This window comes from Phycodurus eques, chromosome 7, assembly GCF_024500275.1.
Source record: "Phycodurus eques isolate BA_2022a chromosome 7, UOR_Pequ_1.1, whole genome shotgun sequence".
Taxonomy (NCBI): Eukaryota; Metazoa; Chordata; class Actinopteri; order Syngnathiformes; family Syngnathidae; genus Phycodurus; species Phycodurus eques.
Window position 1 is genome coordinate 25,969,983 of NC_084531.1, and position 24,191 is coordinate 25,994,173.

The window sequence follows — 24,191 nt, forward strand, 5'->3', positions numbered from 1 at the left end:
CAGCTGAGCGGCACATTACTGTGCTGAAAAAAAAGCAGGACAAATCTAGTGACCAAGGCAAACAAATTGGCTCAATGACTGACTTTATTGTGAAAAGAATCCCGTAACCCTTGGCAACATAACATTGGAAGAAAAACAAAGAGATCACTGGTGTTGGATTGGCGGAGCACCCTCTGCTGGCCTTTCTGTGTATTATTGCTGCATTGACCACACTACAATGGAACACAATCTTTGATGTTTGTTGACTTCCAGTTTGTTCTAATTTCAAATAATGTAAAGTCAATTAATTTTTTCCCAATCTCAAACTGCCTTTATTAACTATACAGGCAGTGTTTAAGAAACATTTTAACATTTATAACTGTCATACAAGTATAGAGAGCCGTTAACCGTTGTGTGATGAAAGTAAAATAAAGAAAAACGATTCACCCTTTGAAGATGCCTGACAGTCATAAATAGGGAGGCAACAGCAAGGTGTTTGCAGAGCTATACTGTCATCTAGTTGCTGTGAAATGTTTAATTAATTGTACAGCGGACCCCCGCATATTCACGGTTCGGCACCCGCGGATTCACCTATTTGCGCATTTTTTCCCCCCCAATTTGTTTTCAATTTTATTGGTTTTTGTTGGGAGGTGGAACCACCCCCATTTTTCATGGAAAACGCATAGTAGCGGTATGTCCCCGCTTATATAAATAATTTTTTGGGTTTAAAATTGTTTTAATTTTTTTCAGTACAATGATAATGGCCATCAGTTATTTGCAAGATTTTCACTATTTGTGATAGGGCCTGGTCCCTATCCCTCATGGATAGCGGGGATCTACTGTATTGTTCACGTGGTACTGAGGACGAGTGGTTAGAATCTTTGCCTCACAGTTCTAGGTTTGAACTCAGTTCGGGCTTTCCTCTGTGGAGTTTGCCTCCAGGGGTACACGAGCCGTATCTTGGGGGCCCACCGAATAATTTGAAATAAATGATTTTGTAATTATATCGTATCATTACAAAAGAGAGGTCATCCCTTCATATGGGGACCGGCGGGCTAATAAAACAGACAAAATAAATAAAAAATAAATGACTCCTCCCTTCTTAGCTTTACCACTACTTGCTCTGAGCCAATTAAAAGCTCTGAATATAATTGTTGTGATGTGAGTTTATCATCCCAATAATCTGACATCCTTGCATTTAAAAAAAAAAAAAAAAAAAAAAAAGTCATAGTATTACAGGAATTAGGTCCCATTGTTTTGTGAACAAAAGGTGTATTTTTTTTCTAGAGTATAGTACTATTTTTTTTAGAGAAAAAAAGGTGTCTTTTCCAGAATAAAAAGTGTAATATTACAAGAGTAAAGGTACACTGTATTTTTGAAAGTCACTTGTTGAAGTATAATTTTCTTCACTTGTTAAACGTTGGCTTTAATATCATATCATTGTGACTTTATCCTGGAAAAATACATCTTAATTTTCATAAAAGGACAACTTTTATCCCAACAAAATACTATATTCTCCTGAAATGACGACCTATTATCCGAACAAAATACATCTTGGCTCTTGTGAAGATTTTTTTTTCTAGAAACAAAACTTATATCTCATAATGCACATCTTTTTTTTTCTTAACAAAAATAAATTATCGTAACATTTCGACTTTTTTCTGGAAAATAGGCAACTTTTGAATTCTTAGGGCATTTATGGGTACACATGGTAGTTATGTTAGTCGGCTTTGGGATTATGAGGGGGTACCCTGTCAGATTTGCCTGGACCCAAAAAGTTTGAGAACCGCTGGTCTAAAGAAAGAACAGTAGTCTCACAGTTACCCCACGTTTTCTCTTTGTGTGTATGTGTTTGTGTGTGTTAAAGAGGGTGTCACGCGCAGTAAGCGCAGATGTGTTCTGGAGAAGAAGCAGCCATACAGTGGAGATGAGTGGTGCTCTGGACCAGACACGGAGGACGACGACGACAAGCCATGCTCGACGACTCAACGTGAGTTTAAACAAAATCACTGTTTGATTTACGGTGCTGTGAAAACGTATTTGCCCCCTTCCTGAGTTCAGGGTTTTTTGTTTTTGTTTTTTTTTTTGGGGGGGGGGGCATTTTTATGACACTAAAATGTTTCTGATCATCAAGACAATTTTGATATCCCAAAAATAACATTTTCTAAATGATGATTTTATTTATTAAGATAAAAAAAATCAAAACGTACTGGGAACAGTGGTGAAACTTGATAAGTGGTTCCGTGGGCAATTGCATTTTCACATAGGGCCAAATGGGTTTCCTCATTTACCTGGTTTGTTTTTGTGACTTTTAAAATTGGTTTGATTGTCTGAAACGTGTGTAGTGTTATTTATCAGTTGTGCTTGTTTGTGGATGATGACCTCCTCCTTGATTTGCTTTTATGTGTGATTTAACTACATCCAGTGTTTCTATCATGTAGCTACTACAACACTATTATAGTTTGCGACATGAGGATATTGCTTCAAAAAAATATATTTTTTTTTTTTGTTTTAGGTGAGCGAGGTCTGCCAGGACCCAGGCAGGGACAACCTGATCATCCACCTGCGGAGGCTGCCGCGTCTGAGCCTGTAATGGCTTGTGCACCAGGACCTGGACTGAAGCCTGGACCGCCTTTGCCTCAGTCCAAGCAGCAGCTGTTGTATGTATTCACAACCAACATGGCCAACAGGTAAGCTACATTTTACAGATCTAAAATTTGTATTGTGAAATTGTACCACTTAATGATACAAATTTTGTGAATTTTGCTTCAACAGTGCTGCGGAGGCAGTAATGAAAGGAAAGATGGATTCCATTCTTCAGTTTCACCAGCAAAATGTCCCACGAATTAAGTTAGAGCAGGTCAGCCAACGACAACTAAATCAGATATACAGTTGCACTTTTCACTTTCTTCGGACCCATACTGAGGGCAAAAACATAGCTACTTGAACTAGGTGACGACAGAGTGAACGATGTTTACGCTATCAAGGCATAGAGTCTATGTCTGTTTGTGAACTGAAGCATAGGTCGTAAACCTTAAAAAAAAAATAAAAAAAAAATGTAATTAAAAAAAAAACTATAATTTAAAAATTAAATTTTTGTCCGCAAATTTTGTTCATCAACAGGAGCGTTCATTAACTGAGGTTCCACCATATCTTGTCTTTATCATAATGCACATTTTTGGGGCCTCTCTGCCAATTTGTGGGGCACAGTATCTTTTAGAACAAAGGTGACTGCAGGGGTTCCCCGGTTTATGAGGGTTTAGACATACAAGGTTTTAAGGTTAACAGTGTTTTTCCTGGCTCAAATCAAGGCAGAGTTGGTACCATTGTGATACTTCTCAGGCCTGTGTGTGCCGCGCCCCCCACTGGCTCAAACAAACACTTTATCTATGAAGGTTTCTGTTGGCAAATCCACAAAACCATCTGACATTTAGTCTGTCTGGCTCTTTTTCTTCGACTTCTTCTTTGATGGTTTAAAGAGTGACTTCCAAATGTTTCTGATACAGTTCCACCACCACATTTTAGAGCTGGAGGTGGCCAGAAATTAGGCGATGGCAGACGCATCTCAATTTTTAATGCATGATAAACCCTGGAGGTTACGATTGAACTAGTTTGTGCTGCAGTCTAATAATATGCGATCACGTGGCACAAGATGGTGTGTTTTGATTCCGCCATACTTAACTGCTTTTTTATTGATTGTTTTATATTTAGGCATAAAAGAGTTTTTCTTAGAAATATTTCCTGTAAATATGACTTTACTATTGCTTTAGCATAGGTTAGTGATAGACTACAGCGCCTTCTGTATGAAGTGAACTCTTATGTAAAACGAGAACCCGTTGTATTGGAGGAAATTTGGTGTAAAAACTGTTATTTATTTTTGTCTGACATAGGGCCACGCACTGGTGAGGATCACTGAGAAGGTGAATTCCAGTGCCTCTCCGCCCACAGCCACCCCTAAATCCAAAAGTGGAACGCCACAGCCCAACTCGGCAGGAGGCGTTGTCTCCTCACTTGCAGTGAAAACGCCAATGTCAGCGGGTCACTCTGACAATGACTCCCCTCGGACCAGACATGGTGGCCTCTCCAGTAGTAACTGCATTCTCTCCCATAGGCCAGAGGGAGATGGCAGAGCCACACCTTCAGGCCCTGGCTCGGGAACTGTACACTGTGAGGGTCTTCCCGTTGCTAGTCTCTCTCCATCGGGGAGTCCTTCCATTCTGTCTGCACATTTACAGAGTGACACAGGACAGAGAAGTGGCCCCGGGAATGAAGGCGGTCTTTCCAAGGAGCAGCTGGAACACAGGGAGCGTTCTTTGCAGACTCTGAGGGACATCGAGAGACTATTTCTACGTACTGGAGTAAGAGGGGGCCCTCATGGTGACACGGGGGGCTCCAACAGTAACCTTACAAATAATGCTCCCAGCATCATAAATAACAGTAGTAGGGATCGAGATGCTATTCTTGAGGATGGCAATAACGGTACAAACACGGGGGATGGCAGTAGCGATAACATGGTGCTGTCAGCGTTGGCCTCTCTGGGAACCATGAAGAAATTTGAAGAACCACTGCAGTCCATAATTTCTCAAACAGAGTCGCTCGGCACTGCCACTCACAGCCCTGAAATGGACTCTCTCCATAATCTTCCCCAGCACCCTCATCCTCAGCTGTCTTCACCTGGCTTAGACATCGGCCCCTTACTTGGAACGGAGGGGCTAACCCAAGAACAAGTTGCGTGGCGGAAACTCCAGGAAGAGTACTACCTGGAGAAGAGGAGGCAACAGGAAATACAAAATCCCCAGCACTTTAGGATGATGACAGAGATGGGCTTGCATGGAGGTCCTATGATCATCAGGGGACCGCCTCCCCCATATCACAGCAAGCCTGGAGATCAACAGTGGGTTTCTGGAAATATGATGGGAGGAGGAATTCCTGGAAATGTACGAATGACGGACATGCACCAAGAAGGACCCGGATGTCCACAATTCCTTCCACATGTGCAGAGAGGGCCACCAGGTGGAGCAGGGTTTCCTGGCAGTCCTGGGGGGCTGTTATCTGTCGATGGTCTAGGACACCAAAGGCCTACCAGGCCAGGGATTTGGCTGGACAATATGCCCAACAACATGGATGGTGGAGGTTCATTCCATGGTTGCTACCCTCCTCAACACTTGCAGGAAAAAACAGAACATCTTTTAACCCGTGAGGAATTGTTTCGCATCACGGAGAAGCGGCAGATGCAAGGTCTTCCTCGGTTTGAACTCGATCGGATTATTGCGCAGCAGCAACAGGGCAATATGGGCTCGAGAATTATAGAAAATCCCGGGGGCCCAGACTTCTCCAATTTTGGTACTATGGGCAGGGGTCCACCTTCCAATCAAGGGGATCATATGGACTTTCCTGGTTCACGGGATATGATGGGCTCTCCTGGAGGGGGACCTCAGATTCGAGATTTAATGGACTCCCCTCTGGCGAGCAACCTTTCAATCAACATTAACCCACAGTTGAATATTCAGCAGCAGCATATGACTCTGTCACAAAAGCTCAGAAGGGACCCAGGAAGAGCAGGGCCTTTAAGTGAGTTTTTCAGTCCTGGAGTGATAGCAAGAATACGAGCATCACAAAATGAAAGAAGAAATATGGGAATGGTCTCGGGACCTGATGGACCCTTTCGTTTTCCAACACAAGGCCCTTTTTCTGGTGGACCAGGTGAAGGGCCTTATCCTCAGCAGCCTGGCCCTGAGATGTTCGGGCCTGAGCAGGAGGGTCATAATCAGATAGGAGTTACGTCACGACTTAGTCATATGCCAATCACTGGAGACCTCAGAGGAATGGGTCCTGGTCCTCGGCATCCTAGCGACCTGTCAGTCAATGTTCAGTCACTGACTTCTCCTACGGTCCAGCATCCTCATCGTCTTAATTCGCCATCCCTTCACCGAGAGCCATCCGCTCATCTTACCTCTCCGTCTGCTCCAGGGCAGAAGTCTCCTTCGATTATCGCCCCTGAAGGCCCTCACCCCCCCCTCCGCCCTGCTTCTGGCGCAGGGACGCCATGCTCTTCCTCCATGAAATCACCTCAGATAATGGGTTCTTCTAACCACGACTTGCACTCCCCGTCTCTCTCACCTGGACGACTTAAGTCTCCAGCTATGGCTATGGGCTCTCCTGCGTGGATGTCTCCAAAAAGAGATCCTTCAAGTCCAGGTGGCCCAAACAGTGTGAGGGCTGCAGGCAACGGAGGAAGTCATCCTGAGACAGGTAAATTTCTAAATGATGAAGTTTTTCACAACACACTTCAGAGGTAATCTGAGGTCTTAATTTATCATAATACTTTTGGTGACATTTATCTTGATGTTCTTTTGCAGGGCGGTCACTACCCCCTAGAAGTTCCAACTCCACCCCAAGTAGCCAACCAGGCTTGACAAATCCTAGTATGACATTTACATCATCGCCCGATGCTCCACAAACACAGAATCCTTTGTCGCTGATCATGTCTCAGATGTCCAAGTACGCCCTGCCCAGTTCTACTCCCCTTTACCACGACGCAATCAAGACAATTGCGACTTCTGATGATGAGATGTTGCCAGATCGACCTCTTCTGCCTGGCGTCAGCATTGGAGGTATGAACCCAAAAACACACAAAGACTTTTCATCAGGGAAGTTTTCATTTACTAGGTGTGTTATGTACAGCGGACCCTCAGAACTTGATCAATTGAGCAGCTATTCAGCTTCGGTATTCGCCCCCCAAAAAGTGGGAAATAAATTCTGGGAAAAACATTGTCCAAAGTCAACATATATCAGATGCTTGTTTGGGTTTTGGGTTAAGGTTTGATATATGAGTAAGGGGTTAGATTAGGGGTTAGGGCAAAGGGGTGAGGGAAAGGAGTAAAAAGTTAGGTTTGGTGTTCAGTGTTGGTAAAGGATTGGGAGTAAGGAAATAAGGTTAGGAGAAAGGGATAAAGGTTGGTGTTGAAGATTTGGGTTAGGTGTTGGGCAGGAGTTAGGATTAGGAGTAAAGGGTTAGCGTTAAGAGTAAACCGTTAGGTTCAAGGTTAGGAGCACGGGGTTAGGATTAAGAGTGAGGGTTTAGGAGTGAAAAAGGGTCATATTTAGGGTTGGTGTTAGTGATAACTTCGCAAAAAAATATTAATAGGCTTCTGGTTGATGTTTACCCAACTACTCTGGGTTAGGTAACCCTAAACCTTTTAACTATTAACAGTCTCACTCTCACATGCTGGTTTTGCTACGCCAACAGGAAACATTGGGAACCTTCCGACATCCCAGATCTTGGTCTCCCAGAGTTCCATCGGTGCCAAGAGTGATTCCCAGAGCCCCGTGCAAATCCCAAGCCAAGGTCAGCAACAACTATCCCACGATCCCTCGGAACCTGTGCTGTCTTCCCCAAACGCAATGGGCCTTCCTCTTATGAGTTCCACCATGATGGGAGGAGGAAGTGATGACCTTGGTCCTTGCAATATTTCACCGATGTCTCAAAACCAGATGGCGGCTTTCCCTCGCATGCAGCCTTCGTCTCACAGCCATATGCGCTCACCCATTGGCAGAATGTCACATCACTTCTCTCAGTCCGGAGAGGACATTCTCTCACCTCAGCAGCTGCACCTGCTCGGGAAAGACCCCCACCAACGACACCCTCATCCCTCAGATTCCTTTCCGCCTCTTCCCATGGGAGATGGCCCAGATCTGAGCGAAGTAATACGGCCCACCCACTCTGGGATCCCCGAGTTTGACCTGTCCCGCATCATTCCTTCTGATAAGCCCAGCAGCACTCTGCAGTATTTCCCCAAGAGTGAACCACACCAGAATCCAAACCAGGGGCCTGTGTCACAGCAGCCACCTCCCCAGCAGCTCCTCAAACACTTGTCGTCCTCTTGTCCTCCACACATATCAATATCCAACCCCCACTTGGCCAATTTACAGAACATGATGGCCGAGCAGCAACTGCCGCCTAACCAGGGGCACAGCGGACTCGGCCAAAGCATGGCCATTCTCCAGGGAAATGCCAGGGGAATGGTGCTCGGCACAGGCATTGGCCCCATGTGCCCTTCTGGGCACATGTTTGCAAGGACAGGCATGGTTCCACAGCAACAGCAAGCCATGATGGCCAACAGTCTTCTCCACCATCCCTCCGGTCCGTACCCGGGAATGATGTCACCTCAGCAGCAACAGCACAATTTGATAGCGCGGCAGAACATGATGATGATGCAGGGCAAGCAACGCAATATGCCCATTCCGGGAGACCCCTTCAGCCCCCAGGGTGCTTTAATGTCCCCTCAGGGTCCCATGATGGCTCCATCCCACGCACAGACTGGATTGATAGGACCCCAGACCCTCAGACAGCGGGGGATGTCTCTGGACAGCCCCATTGGCTACAGTCCTGGCAGTATGGCCAACATGCCTTTTTGATCCACCGGACGCAGCCTGTACAAGTGTCTCGTTTACATTACCACTGTAATCCGTGTATCATTCATTCTTTCCATTTTAATTGGCATATGAAACTCAACGAAAATAACTAACAAAAAAGTGACTCGTTATTTTAGTTTTTTTTTTTTAATCTAACAGAAAAAGTGGGGGGGGAAAAAACAAACAGATTTTTCATAATTCAATTTTATACTGATCAAAAATACAACATTGAAAAATGACCCACATGAGTGTTTCATTTTTGAGTTCAGCACTGTTTCCTCTCACATTCCAAAAACATCCTTGGCAATTGAAGACTCTAAAATGTCCATAGGTGTGAGTGTGAATGGTTGTCTCAATGTGCCCTTCGGATTGTCTGGCGACCAGTTCAGGGTATACCTCGCCTCTCGCCCAAAGTCAGCTAGGATATGCTCCTAGTGAGAATCAGCGGTGTAGATGGATAAATGGATGGATGGATGGTTTATGTGCCCGGAAAGTCAAACAAGCATTATGAAAGGCACGTTGGCTTGTTAGCCGCCGCAGTCAGTCAATTGAAACCTACTACTTACAAAAAGTTAAGGATATTGGGTTTTTGGTGAAATTTCAGGATAAACCTAAATTGCAGTACTGTGGATCTATGTTTCGGCAGCCGCGGATTCACCTATTTCCAGATTTTGTTTTCAATTTTCAAATGTTTCTTTTTTTTTGGAGGGAGGGCCCCCCCCCCCCCCCCCCCCCTCCCTCCAAAACCTCCCTCCAAACCCTCAAAACCTCAAAAACGCTTATTGGTGTTTTATCCATGATTATTCAATAATTTTTGGGGTTAAAAACAAGTTTGTTTGTTTTTTTTCCCCCCAATGCAGTAATAATGGCTATCATGAATGTGAGTGTGAATGGTTGTGTGTTTATATCTGCCCTGCGATTGGCTGGCGACCATTTCAGTTCAGGCTAGTTACCACATTCCCAACTAACCCGAACCCTATTTCAATCATATTCTGTCTTGTGGCCCATTTTTCCATTTTATATTTTTGAACCAACCCTAAAATTTGAATGTGAAAAATCAGGGTGGTTGTTTGTTTTTTATTTTTTGCATATTTTTGTCACAAAACAAAATAATCAGTCACTTTTGATTTTTGATTGCCATTTGAAAATGAAAAGAACAAATTATGCAGGGATTAGGGTTTCCATGCATTTTTATTTTATTTTATTTTTTTTAATTCTTGCTTGTCTTTTTTGGGAGAAGAGAAATTAGAAACATCAGTAACAAGCATCCCGTGACAGATTGCTACTGATTTATACATTGAAATATTTAAGAGCACTGTAAAATGGTTATATCAAAAATCTGGAGTGCTTTCCAAATACACACACACACACACACACACACACACATACATACATATTTCCAAGATGTGTTTGTCGGGAATCACATGGCAGTTCAGAGTGGTGCCTAGAATTTATATTTGTTTTTCCTTGATTTTATTTCTCCTGCTACCAAAACTGTTGCGTAAAGGAATTATATATAAAAAAATAATAATATATACCTGCTGTACATAGGATGCAATTTGTGATTGTTTGCACTCTCATTCTGTATAACTGTGTTTTAATAGAAGTCTAAAAGAAATGGAAGCGTGATAATCTCTATGGTGGGTTTTACTTGGGACGGAGAGTGCTGTTTGATGAACACAGACGAAGGGACACGGTTGCAGTCAAATAAATGAAAGCCTTAAAAACTCTTGGTGTGAAGACTGTCATCCTGGCCAACAGCCAAAGAATTAACTATTTGAAACAAATGTAAACCTGTACAATTGAATGACATCATGTAAAAAAATAAAATAAATAGAAGGCAGTTTTTGAGTGACACTGTCAAAGAGCTATTAATAGAACAAATGGATTATTACATTGCATAATACTGAGTTTTGAATATTTTGAACCTCTTGTGTACCAAAATAAAGTACAAACTACCATCTATGATAACAAGCCTAATTATAGTTTCAATTGGAAATTAACATTATTCTATTTGTCAAGTCAGAATTTTTTTCTCGTGAACCTTATGTCGCAGGTGACAACCTCAAACATAGAATTTGAATCGAAAAACACCTTCAATGATTGTTTTAATTAAAAAAATAGGGAGAACATGCAAACTCCACACAGGAAGGCCTGTGCTGAGATACAAACCCAGAACGTCAGCACTCTTAGGCAGATGTGCTAAATACTATCCCCAATGTGCTAGCATATCAGATTAATGATGCGTATATTGATCAGAATTGGAGTTGTGCCACAGTGGAAGTCCTCAACTTCCCTTAGCTGATGTCAAGATGTATTTCTGTAGATGGCAAACCGGTTGAGCGAAAATCAACAGTGGCTTCTGATCGCAGCAATGTATTACACTCCATTTTGCATTTCCATGTTTATCATTGATCGTCAACTACGTTTCCGAGAGCTAAAGTGAGCTCACTCCATTTTGTCATTTTTAAGTTAGGTGCAGTAATCAATACAGAAAAGGCATAGCTTTCAAATGGTGTAAATCAAAATTTAGTTCCACTTTTGACATAGGGGGCATTCCTTTATTGCACTCAGTTTTTCCTAATTCATGAGTGCAACACTGTACCAACTCCCATTTCCAAGATGGCTGCACCCATAAAACCAGGTTGCACCTCCTGCAAAAACCATCCAAGAAAGTGAAGTTCAGAGATTGAAGACTCAGAAAGTAAGTGTGCTTTACCCTGGGTTCTAATACATCTGCATGTTAGTGTAAGTAAATGTTAATGTATTTCAAGAAATATTGATAGATTTGATGGCTGTTTGAATTTAGATCAGTATTAAATTAAACTTATTTTTTCTCATCCCAGTTTGTTTCTTTTCTTTCAGGCAACCCAGATCATACTGGCATCCAACCTTTGAAACTGATGCTCACATGAGCTCAGTTGTGTATAGAAGAGCAACATGATCCAAGTCCAAAATAGTTATACACAACACAAAATGCCCAAATCTGGAGAAAATCACAATGACTGTGAATACAAGAATCCAGTAAAGTAAAGCCCAATGTACTGTATTATTGCAGCCATAAAAACGTAATTCTTCTGGAAAATTGCTAAAATTTAGTCACACCACTCTTGTTTAAAGTGGCTCAGTTTATTGGTGGAATATGTCCATCCCAAGTTTAAATAAGTTCAATCAATACCATTGCCACATTCTGACGAAGTTGACAGTTGTTTGTTGAAGTGAAAGGTTATCGAAGAATATATGACAGAATTAGAGTTGTGAAAAGTCAAAGCTACAATCTATTTGTTCGCGCCGGCCTCCATCCCAGTAAATGCTGACCCACGGGCTGGGATCGGCTGCGAGAGGACCTCCGCTTTGCGAAGCCGCATCCCGGCTGACGGTGCCAAATAAGCCATTAGCACTTGTGTGGTGTACGAGTGAGTGTTTATCTCAAGTCAAAAGTCGTGGGTGAAAATAACATCAGATGGAGAAAGAATAATGAGTCCGACTCTCCGTTTCAGCACACTGTATCCCTCCGCCAATACATTTCATTAGCCCCCCAAAAAATGAAATAATAGGTCCACTCCACACAAATGCAGACATCAATGCAAAAATAAATCATCTGACATACTTCCCTCTCTCCAAATAAAATGTCCACATTTCAAATGAAAACATTACAGAGGCTACTGAGGAAAATAAATAATCCTACAATATCACTAAGAAAGAAAGAAACTAATGATTCACGTCTTTAAGAGTGTTCCTGCGTTTATGACTTGAATGTTTGGACTCAAGCAAAGAAATCACGGTTAGTAGGCAAGATTTAATTTAAAGTGTTATTTAAAATAATAATAATAATGACAGTAAATACTGTAAAATTACTGAAGAGACAATTTCTCAATGGACAGTTTTGTTATTGTGAGCATCGCATGATTGTTGTTGCAATAATAGTGTTTTTGGAGGTACAGTATACGAATGTAAAAGTTGGATGGAGGGGGATAGAAGTGCACGGTAGGGAACAACAGGGAACCCAAGTACCACACTTTGAGAACCACTGCTCTAATGTGTTTATTAGTGCATTTTTGTAAAGGGATATCAATGTCATTAATATAAAGAGTGCAATCAATGGTGTGTTGCACACCTTGTTTATTATTATTATTTGGATTTAATTAATAAGCCTATAGTGTTGCCGTATGCTCGGTGAGGCATCAGAGGTGACATTTAAGACAAAGTAGGGTTCATTTTTGGTTCATTTTAATAATTTACGGTTGTCTAAAAAGACAAAAGTATTTATGAGATGAGGTGAGATAAACAATTTTTTTGGGGAAAAGGAAATTAAATCAGCTGATGGTGGAGGTGGGAGGCGGGCTCAAATACGATCGGAAGCCATCTTGAAGGTTCGGATGAGAAAAAGCCTCATTCGTGCTCTCGGCTTAGTCAGCTACAAATTGACACAGCTTAAAAATATATATTGAAAAACAAAAGACGATTTTCTTCGCTTATCTGAGGTAACACGCGTCTCGACTCTGACATCGTGTTTGTATGTTTAATCCTCCCCTTGACACCTAAGTCGTTTGCGCCGGGATGTTCGGGAACATTTTATGCCGTATTTAGCCGTCGTTAGCCAGCAAGCTAGCGTTGACGAGTAGCTAGGAAGCTAACTCGTCGACGTTGAATCTCAGTGTTGTTGAAATTGAAAAGGACAAAAAACGCAGAACGGTGACACCGACCGACACATCACAACACACAAATGTCGACTTAATGTTGAAAATAGTTTTTTTTTTTTAATGTTCGTTTTACGGCGACGACCCCAAAACGCGAAGCAAATTTTCTCGTGCTAGTCGTTACTACGTCATCGTTTATTAAAAGGCTATCCCCACTCTCGTCCAGCTAAACAATTTTTAATGGCTTTAACTGGCAAATTCCCGTTTAGCTTTGTCTGGGTTATATTCAATTATTACAGTTAAAGTCTTAATGTGCGTGACTGTGTATTTTCTTCCCCCAAACGACATGAGGACTTCGCAGCCGCTAGCTGCTAACTTTAGGGCATTTATCACAGCTAGAGACCTTGTACTGGGGGTAAAAAAAAACAACAAATTTTAATTGTAGAGTTTCGATTTCAGGAATAGTTTTTGTCGAGGCAGAGTTTTGCATGGTTGATTTAAATTGTGCAGCCGCTCCTTCGTCATTGGATTTTAACTATCCGAACCAAACGCTCCACCAGCTAGTTCGACATACATATTTAACAGATTTTATAGGTTAAGGCCCATTTGCAGTTGTCTGAGACACATCGAAATTCAAAAAAGCATTCCTTCGCACACAATTTACTTTTGGTTTATTTGCAGTCTGACTGAGTGCTTTTGTGCTTCAGGGTTTGTATAAATCCACTGTCGAGGACGCAGCGGCTCGGAGCTACCGGAGATGGCCAGCTCTAACAAGTCGACCAGTACTTGAGAAGCCAGTTAATCCCTCCCAGAGTTTGGATCCAGACACCTGCTGTCAAGCGCCACACTTGCGAAAACCGAACTGCTTATTAAGCCTCTATTCCCAACAGAAATCTGTTCAAAAACATGAAAGGGATTTTTTATTTTTTATTTATTTTTTTTGCTTCATGTCCCACAAATGGCAACATTGTGTAGTTAGTGGCAGGGAAAAATATTTGGACACATTGTATAGAAAACACATCCCTGAGAGGGAAGGACTACTTTTGTGAGTGTTTCCAGCTGAGTGGATTCACTCCCCACTTGAGGTTCATCGTTGTTGGACTGAGAAGCTAAGGAGGAAACATGAGCACTGCCAGGACGGAGAACCCGGTCATCTTGGGCTTGTCGAACCAGAATGGACAACTCCGGGGCTCAGTGAAGCCGACCGGAGCGCCGGGTGGCGGCGGCGGAGGCCTCCAGCAACAGCCGCTAAATCAGATGAAAGGCACAATTAATGGCAAACCCCTGACTGCTCCTGCGACTAACTCTGTCATCAAGTAAGTTGCGTGGTGACAAACACAGTGGGAGAGTTCTGTAACATGACAGACATCTGTGGTGTTATGTGATTTTTTTTTTTTTTTTTTTTTTTTTTTTTTTTTTTTTTTTATTCTCATGAGTTTGGACTTTTACAGGCCTGGAGATGACTGGAAGAAAAATTTGAAATTGCCTCCAAAGGACATGAGGATGAGAACTTCGGTTTGTATAATTTTTTTGGATGGGGGGGGGGGGGGGGTAATTTTGGTAATCTTAAAACTTGGAATAAACAGATGGATGTTCTTAATAAATCTCCTTAAAATATTGTAAACATGATTAAGGTCAATGTCCATATGAATTTCAAAGCAATCTTATCCCCATAATACATTTATGACAGTGGGAATAGTAGGGATGCACCCAAAATTTTGTCCGTAAATGACCCAACAGCCGAAACAGGATGTTGTGCTGATGCAAGCAAAAAAACGCATCCAACGTGCAGTTGTGTAAACTATTGTCTTTTTTTTTTTTTTTTTCTTTTTTTTTCTTTTTTTTTCTTTCTTTCCCCCTCCCTTTAAATGGTGCGTCCACTTTGGCTAGGTAACACTGCTAACATGATGCAGAGCTGTGTAGGTGAATATTTACTTTGTGTATGGTGTCAACGCAGCATTAGTAACTACTAATCACATCCATGGTGGCGAATAAGCTACACTCTGGAAAGTATCACGAAGGGAAGATAAGGAGTAATTAACAGGAGAATGATGGAAAAGCAAGATGGTAATTGCTAAGCTATTGTGATGTCGCGAAACACCGAAATAAGTGATTGGGTGATACAGTACACTTGTCACATAGGTCTGGCTGGAATTGCGTTATAGTGGATAGTAACCAACTTTGAACAGCAAAATAGCAGGCAAGAAAATGCACAAGACACTGTCTGAAAAGGTAATGAATTAGCACGTTACCATGTATATCACCTGAGAACAGGGCCTATATGGTTCAAAATATATTAATATAATAAATATTCATAAGATAACCTTTATTAGTCCCACAATGGGGAAATTTGCGTTGTTTCAACAGCAATAGTGTATACAGGAAATGCAAAAATAGCACACGAGAAGACTTGTATTGCACAAAATAAACAAACCATTGTCTGTGTGTAAACGTTCCAAACTGCAATATTGTTTGTTTGCAAAATAGTGCAGTTTTAATTTTACTTGATCCGATTTGAGACTTTCTTTTACTACGGTTGAAAACTAAATCGGTAAATGTCTAAGCCATAGACGGATAGTTTTGCAGATGGCACGTTGTGGTCTCTTATACTTTGGTTAAGGCTGCAACTGCCATTACAAGGTTGATGCAATACATAAAAATAACACATTGAAGCTGTAATTTAACTATTAGTTATACAGTGAAATTTTTTCCATTGAACAGTATTCAGAATTATTGTCCCATGGTAATGTTCTTGACATAATTTATAACAAAAAATATGGAAATTGAGACAAACTGTTCCTGAAGTGAATTTCTATAGGTTGGCAGCTCTGCAGTCATAACCGTAAATGCACTTTTACTAATAATTGGCATAATGATTTCCTTCGGTTTTTAGCCTTGGTTTCTTAATTTTTGGTTTCAGCCAAGAATTTTAATTTCAACAATCGCATGGTAATTGCGTGGAGGGGTACCGATTCTGCCTCTAATGGCTAAAAACGGCAAGTAACTGATGTTCTGCTAGTTTGTTTTTATTGCCTAAACAGTTTTAAGTTCAAGCTGTAAGTATTCCACAAGTACTACCAATTTTACCTCTTACATTACCATTAAAAATGTTTTTTTGATTTAGAAAATTGTGACTTCCACTAACAACCCAGGCTAAATTTAGCTCCTCCCAGACATAAAAAGCTTGCCTCTGCCGATATGCATAACTTCATTATACTTCCTTGACACCAACTCCTGTCTAGACGGCTTTGGTAGTTAAGGTTTTTCTGAAAGAGGTTTGGGGGGAAAAACACCAGTAGGTGAATTTATGAATAGTGAAGCGCATTTTTGAGGTGTATTACTTAATTGTTAAACTAATGATCTGAAAAGCTTCCAGTTACAGGTGATCATGTTTACTGTGCCTCACAGGATGTGACGGCGACAAAAGGCAACGAGTTTGAAGATTACTGCCTCAAGAGGGAGCTGCTTATGGGCATCTTTGAGATGGGCTGGGAAAAGCCGTCTCCCATCCAGGTGCGTTTCCTCTTGCGCAAATGTTTGATGTTATCTCTGCTGATGCCAGTGTCATGTCACAATGGTGAGGAAATCAAAGTATCCCTTATCACTGCTGCTCGTAGGAGGAAAGCATTCCCATCGCGTTGTCAGGGAGGGATATCTTGGCCAGAGCCAAGAACGGCACAGGGAAGAGTGGAGCCTACCTCATTCCCTTACTTGAACGCATTGACCTGAAGAGGGACTACATACAAGGTGAGCATCTCTATACACTGTCACAAGGGTGGGCAATGTATTGCCCAGGGGCCGCCTCAGGCCCACTTGGTTCTATTAATCTGGCACACCGTGTTTACATTGTCAAGTCCTTTAATATTACATTACTTTAGGCGCCCATCCAATACTGGTTAATTAAAATGCATTTTCATTTTTTTAACTTAAATGTAAGTGTAATTTTTTTCTTTTGATTTTCAACATTTAGTTTCTGACTCATATATGACAAAATAATTTGGCTAAATTTAAAATTTAGCATTGCTGTTCCTTAAATTGGTAAATTTAAATTCATTATTAATTTCTCGTTAAATGTCTTGTGGGTAAATACTGTTATTTAGATTTAAAAAAAAAATGCAATTTAAAAACGTATTATGAACAATCTAGTTAATTAGAATTTTATTTTATATATAAAATGCGTCATGAGCATAAATTACTTTAAGAACTACAGGTACATCTCAATAAGTTAGTGGGAAAATACTTTCCAGTGGGCAAATCCCTGCCTAACTACTAATATTAAAAATCATTTGCATTTTATTTTCTAGAGATGGTGTATTTTTTTTAATTTATTTATAAAAAAATTTTTTTTTCTAAAATCAAATTATGCATATGTTTAACTGTGTGTAGTGCATCTATAGAAGTTTAAGTTAAACTACCTAACTTAAGCTTCATTAAAGCTTTTAATGACCTGGCCCATCTGTCAGTTTTAAAAATAAAAAGGCACTTTAGCACAAATGTTTGCCCACCCATACTGTGAGATAATGATGCTGAATAGTTTGTCAGCATATGACTTTTCCTCTTTTGTCCCCTCCTATCCCCAGCATTGGTCATAGTGCCCACCAGAGAACTGGCTCTGCAGGTAAGCCAAATATGTATCCAGGTCAGCAAACACATGGGGGGCGTGAAGGTGATGGCAACCACGGGTGGAACCAACCTACGCGATGACATCATGAGACTGGATGAAACGGGTAAGGCTTAACACCTGGATGAGACTTCTGCTGACTATTTGTATCATCTTAAAATGGCTTTTGATTTATTTCCCAGTTCATGTGGTCATTGCCACTCCAGGGAGGATTTTAGACCTCATCAAGAAAGGAGTGGCCAAAGTCAGTCAAGTGCAGATGATTGTTCTTGATGAGGTGGGATGTGCTCTTAATTTTTCTGTCAGGCTGCATTAGTCCCCCCCACCCTCCCACCCCCCAACTCTGTTCTTTGTCTCATTTGCCAACAGGCTGACAAACTCCTGTCTCAGGACTTTGTGGTCATGATGGAAGAGATTCTGGGCTTCCTCTCCAAACAGAGACAGATTTTGCTTTACTCTGCTACCTTTCCCCTAAGCGTCCAGAAGTTTATGGTATGTTTTCGAATGTTAGTCTTACTGAATTTACAAGTGCGGACCATGGGGTTCTTTACTATGTTTTATTTTACATAATTTTATTTCACAAGCATATACATAGGATTAGTAGTTGTTAGTCAGCCGCTGCAGAAAAAAAAATCGAGCAGTACAATAATCCCTGTTCATTGTGGGAGTTACGCTTCCGACCTGTGATATGATATAGAGTGAGGCTACTTTTTATTAGGTTAAGCCTTTAAATACGCCTCATGCATGCGTTCAATGTATAAAAACATACCGAAACACAAAAAAGGTTTATTCATTCTCTTTGTACCTGGGGCCAAATGGCCGGGCGATTGTTGCTCTGCCTCATACTTAAGCTGAGCTAGCTGTCTCGCAGACCTACCTACCTACCTACCTACCTACCTACCTACCTACCTACCTACCTACCTACCTATCAAAGCTTGGTAGCCAACTGCATGCTTTATTGGTAGAAATGGGCCAATTTATTATTACTAAGTAACTTGTGATTACATGGATTAGCCACTGACAGAATGAAACCTGTCCTTTTATAGTGGGGTAGGGCCTACTCATGCGAGAAACCCCAAGTGCATACTTGGCTGGGGGACTTCAATGCTCGCGTGGGCAATGACAGTGAAACGTGGAAGGACGTGATTGGGAGGAACGCCCCCCCCGATCAGAGCCTGAGCGGTGTTCTGTTATTGGACTTATGTGCTCATCATGGATTGTCCATAACGAACACCATGTCAAAGCATAAGGGTGTCCACACATGCACTTGGCACCAGGACACCTTAGGTTGCAGTTCGATGATCGACTTTGTGGTCGTGTCATCGGACTTGCAGCCGCATGTCTTGGGCACTCAATGAAGTGAAGGGCGGAGCTGTCTACTGATCACCACCTGGTGATGAGTTGTCTCCGATGGTGGGGGAAGATGCCGGTCCGACGTGGCAGGCCCAAATGTATTGTGAGGGTCTGCTGGGAACATCTGGCCGAATCCCCTGTCAGAAGGAGTTTCAACTCCCACCTCCGACAGAACTTTGCTCAATGTTCCCGGGGGAGGCGGGGGAGTCAGAGTGGACCATGTTCCACGCCTCCATTGCTGAGGCGGCCGACCGGAGATGTTGTGGTAAGGTGGTCGGTGCCTGTCGTGGCGGAAATCCTCGAACCCGTCAAGCTGAAGGAGTCCTATCGGGCCTTTTTGGCCTGTGGGACTCCTGAGACAGCTGATGGGCACCGGCTGGCCAAGCGGAATGGAGCTTTGGTGGTCGCTGAAGCAAAAACTCTAGAATGGGAGGAGTTCGGTGAGGCCATGGACAAAGACTTCCGGCGTCTCAGGAGGTGGAAGCAGTGCACCATCAACACTGTGTATAGTGGGGATGAGGCGCTGCGGACCTCGACTCGGGACGTTGTGAGCCGGTGTCCGGTTTGGTGGCCTCAGTATTGCATCTCTGCATTTTGGAGATGATGTGGTTCTGTTGGCTTCATCAAGCCGTGATCTCAAACCCACACTGGAGCGGTTCGCAGCCGAGTGTGAAGCGGCTGGAATGAGAATCAGCACCTCCAAATCTGAGACCATGGTCCTCATTTGGAAAAGGGTGGTGTGCCCTCTCCAGGTCGCGGATGAGATCCAGCCCGAAGTGGAGGAGTTCAAGTATCTTGGGGTCTTGTTCACGAGTGAGGGAAGAATGGAATGGGAGATCGACAGGTGGATCTGTGCAGCGTCTGCAGTGATGCAGACTTTGTATCGGTCCCTTGTGGTAAAGGAGGAGGTAAGCCGAAAGGCGAAGCTCTCAATTTACCGGTCGATCTATGTTCCTTCCCTCACCTATGGTAACGAGCTGTGGCCGGACACAAGCGGCCGAAATGAGTTTCCTCAGCAGGGTGTCCGGGCTCTCCCTTAGAGAGAGGGTGAGAAGCTCGGTCATCCGGGAGGATCTCCGAGTAGAGCCGCTGTTCTTCCACATCGAGAGGAGCCAGATGAGGTGGCTGGGGCATCTGATTTGGATGCCTCCCGGACTCCTCCCTGGTGAGGTGCTCCGGACACGTCCCACCGGGAGGAGACCCCGGGTACGGCCCAGGACACGCTGGAGAGACTACGTCTTTCGGCTGGCCTGGGAACGCCTCGGGATCCCCCCCAGAAGAGTGGATGAAGTGGCTGGGGAGAGGGAAATCTGGGCGTCCCTGCTAAAGCTACTGCCCCTGCGATCTGACCTCGGATAAGCGGTAGAAAATGGATGGATGGATACAAAACTGGGTCAGCTGTCAGAGGGGGCTTCTCTGGACACTTGTGTGACAAAAGAAAGTTTTTTTTTTTTTTTTTTTTTTTTTTTTTTTAATAAATTTAAAAATGAAATTGACACTTATACTAAATCTATGTTACTCTATGGAGGTCTCAATAGCCAAAATATGAGACCTTTAATCCTATGCACAACACCTTTTTATCTTTGGTAGGGTCCACATCGAACTCGACTGTAAAAGCTTGGTTTTTCCTTACTCCTACATATGTCACTTCGTTTTGTTTTTCACCCCGCATTCCTCACATACTTTGGCCATGGAAACTCCTGACGCTCAACCTCTTAAATTCTAGGTTGTCACCAATGCTAAGGTTAGTGATATTAGTTTTTTCACCTCCATTACAATTGGTTGCCATAGGGAAGGGTTTGACAAAAAACACAACACAGAAGGTTTGAGATGCGTGTGTGTGAGTTAGTGCTCAAGTAAACGGCAGCAGCTATTCCCGAACTACACGTACCAGTCTCGTCTGTTGATTGCACTAATAAATAATAGCGGCCAATTCTGGAACTAATTGAGTTTGCTCTCAGGTATTTGAGTTCCAGCCGGACACTAACATTTCTGCCCTTGAAATCTGGCGTCTGTTGGTTCTGGGACTGTTAACACGAGATTTCACTGTCGCTCAACAATTCAGAACTAAGTAGTTCTCAGGCTTGGCATGTTTTCAGCATTTCAACCATATTTAATGTATTTAGAAATAAATAATTTTCCAGGGTCTTGAATTTGCCATCTCATGCTGCTTCTGTTACAAACCAGTTTTCACTGTGGTTGTAGAATTCGCACCTGCAGAAGCCCTATGAGATCAACCTCATGGAGGAGCTTACATTGAAGGGGGTGACTCAGTATTACGCCTACGTCACCGAAAGGCAAAAAGTTCATTGCCTCAACACCTTGTTCTCCAGGGTAAGATGGACTTTTCTGGTTTGATGCAACATTTAAAAAGAAAAATCAAATAATTAGAATGTAACAACTGTATGTCACTTATCTTCTAGCTCCAGATCAACCAGTCTATAATCTTCTGCAACTCCTCTCAGAGAGTGGAGCTCCTTGCCAAGAAGATCTCCCAGCTCGGTTACTCGTGTTTCTACATTCATGCCAAGATGAGACAGGTCGGGATGCAGTTCTGTCTGTCCCCGTGTACAATTGTTGTGAAATGATGCCTCTGTTGAAACTTGTTAGTCAGACAGGCTTTGCATTGTAGCCGAAAGCAAAGTTTTAGTTTTGTGTTCAATTCTTCTTTGTCTCCAGGAACATCGCAACCGTGTGTTCCACGACTTCCGAAATGGTCTCTGTCGAAATCTCGTCTGCACTGGTAAGTCTCTTGAATTATGTAAATGTGTTTTTCAAAACAAGTTGAAGGAAACTTTAGAAAGTTTGCTAGTTTGAGTTTTCTACTCTCAGTTAATAAGCCAGAACATGCTAGTGTTCTTGTTGTTGGCTACCCCCAACCTCCACGGTCACTTTTCATTGTGTGCCTCATAGTTTTTGATAGGCATAAAGAACTTTAGCTGGTCAAATGTTTGCTTTTTACTTCGAATAATGCCCAGTCTTTTTCTTTCAGACCTCTTCACAAGAGGAATAGACATTCAAGCTGTGAATGTTGTAATCAACTTTGACTTCCCGAAGCTGGGAGAGACGTACCTTCATCGCATTGGCAGATCTGGTGAGGACTGTCTTGTAGCCTTCACCTTATTTAGCTATGAAAATAAATAAATGCATAATGCTCAACCTCATCACCCAGGCCGATTTGGACACTTGGGTCTGGCCATCAACCTGATCACATATGATGATCGCTTCAACCTGAAAGGCATTGAAGAACAGTTGGGAACAGAGATCAAGCCCATCCCCGGCATCATTGACAAGAGCCTGTATGTGGCAGAGTACCACAGTGAGAGTGGCGAAGAAGTTAAGCCATGAGCCAGTGAGTACACGCATGGTCCACTCCTGCCACCATTACCAATTCATGGGGTCCTTGTTTTACGGCAGTCCCGGCATTCAAGGTTTCGCTGTTAGGAAATATCATTTCAAATTCATCTTACAACAGGTCCCTAAAAATAAATGACTTAAAGATAATTTATTTTGGGGAAAAAATGCAGCTGAAGTGTGCGTGTTCATGCACAAGTGTCAAATACTTAACTTGCTACAACCCAGGCTAAACTTTGCCCTTCCCGGACATTCAAAGCAGTCGAAATGCATCACTTCAGCATACTTCCTTGATGCAGTTCCTACTTCGATAGGGCTTTGGTGTAATTTGGTGTCATTTTAGCCAGTTGGAGAGAGAGTGCGAAAAATGCAAATAACAATTAGGTTCCACAATCTTGATTAGGTGAATTTATGAATTGTAAACCATGAATGTGCAGGCCATTGCAAACTCCTCTTGTCATTTTTTCCCAGTTATGGATAATTTGTTATACATTGTACAGTCAACATAGCCAGTTGCTCCTGTATTTGTCTGGCAATAGCGCTAGCAAGCTTCCTGATCAGCTACTATTGTTTCATGTCACTGTGTGGCTCAGCTAACTCAGTGTTGACCACACACAAGGAATTGCCACAGTGTATATTGAACAGGTTTAACATAAAGGATTGTCTGCGTTGACCATTTTCCAAGTAGATCAAATAGAAAAAACTGTTTCCCTAAACAGTGATTCCTGACCATGAGATCAGGTGTGCCTCATTAAATAAAATTTCACTTGAAGGCAGGCTATGTATTTTTTGGAATGTACATTCAATTAAAAATGAGGTGATCAACTTGCCTGCCAACCTGGTAAGAGTGATGACTTTTTTTCTTTGTTTTTTTGAAAACTGTAAATTCCAGATAATGGTCTGAAAATTGACAACAAATGTCTCTTTTATCGGTTTATGCCAGCAACATAACAGCCCCAAAAAATTAATTCTCGACTAGATGGCAGAAGGTACAATTAGTTTTATATGCAGCTGTTGCCATTCATACCACAAAATATGTACATTTGTAAGGAAATTTGACTTGTATGGTGTGCCGTGAAAATTTTCATTTAAAATTTTTGGCTCAAACATTGGCAAAAGGCTCCTAACAAAAAACAAATCACAGAATAATCGCTCAGACGGATTGAGCTTTCGCAAGTGAAGGGAAACGCTTGAATTTGGCCTGTGTGTACGCCGTATGACTTTTTTTTTTTCTTCTTTCTCTCCCATAAGGACGTTTGTCCTCCAAATATTGAGCTTTTAGTTTTCGCGAGTGCTCAAATGCAAGTACTTGTACTTGTTTTGGGATAAAAAAAATAGTGGTCTCAGCACACTTAACTCTTACACCTTAGTCAACAGACAAGCAGTAGACTACAATCTTAACTTTTTCTTGTCATTCACAGATCAGTCCATCCACCATTCCCCTTTGGACCCACCCCAACTTGTATTTGTTATCCCCTTTAACATATGGAGCCTTTTTTTTTTTTTTTTTTTTTTTTTTTTTTTTTTTTTTTATTGCCTTCATCGGGAATGCGAACTTTGTCAGATGCATTTTGGAAGAACTCATTTCCCTTTTCATGGGGCTCAATGCTGCACTGCTTGCACTGAAGACACTCCTTCCTACCATGTCCCCTCCCAAACAGGAAAGTGCGGGACCAAATGGAAGGCATATCCCGACATGCAGAGGTGACTCTTTGTCCAACTCGAAGCCAGCACCCACATAGCCCCACTTCCAAAAAAATGAACCTCCATCTGCCATTTTTGTTCTTGTTTTGGAGCCATTTTGTATGAAGTGCCTTAAGAAGCAGTCC

At 42.3% G+C, this 24,191-nt stretch overlaps 2 protein-coding genes across 2 annotated transcripts in view; both read left to right on the forward strand.

Moving 5' to 3' along the window:
* bcl9l (bcl9 like) overlaps window positions 1-10,123 on the forward strand; it is a 26,861-nt gene extending 16,738 nt beyond the window's left edge. Inside the window, 6 exon segments of the mRNA XM_061681913.1 lie at window positions 1,847-1,969; window positions 2,495-2,669; window positions 2,755-2,839; window positions 3,870-6,231; window positions 6,339-6,593; window positions 7,229-10,123. Of these exon segments, the coding sequence (XP_061537897.1) occupies window positions 1,847-1,969; window positions 2,495-2,669; window positions 2,755-2,839; window positions 3,870-6,231; window positions 6,339-6,593; window positions 7,229-8,397 (4,169 nt within the window). The 3' untranslated portion in view covers window positions 8,398-10,123.
* A 2,613-nt stretch (window positions 10,124-12,736) lies between these two features.
* On the forward strand, window positions 12,737-23,857 carry ddx6 (DEAD (Asp-Glu-Ala-Asp) box helicase 6). The gene is made up of 14 exons (XM_061681763.1): window positions 12,737-12,878; window positions 13,742-14,350; window positions 14,486-14,549; window positions 16,443-16,547; window positions 16,652-16,781; window positions 17,615-17,761; window positions 17,838-17,932; window positions 18,025-18,147; window positions 21,214-21,342; window positions 21,432-21,548; window positions 21,688-21,751; window positions 22,001-22,102; window positions 22,181-22,360; window positions 23,784-23,857. The coding sequence occupies exons 2-13, from the start codon at window positions 14,157-14,159 to the stop codon at window positions 22,354-22,356; spliced, it is 1,446 nt and encodes a 481-aa protein (XP_061537747.1). The 5' UTR covers window positions 12,737-12,878; window positions 13,742-14,156; the 3' UTR covers window positions 22,357-22,360; window positions 23,784-23,857.
* The last annotated feature ends 334 nt before the right edge of the window (window positions 23,858-24,191 follow it).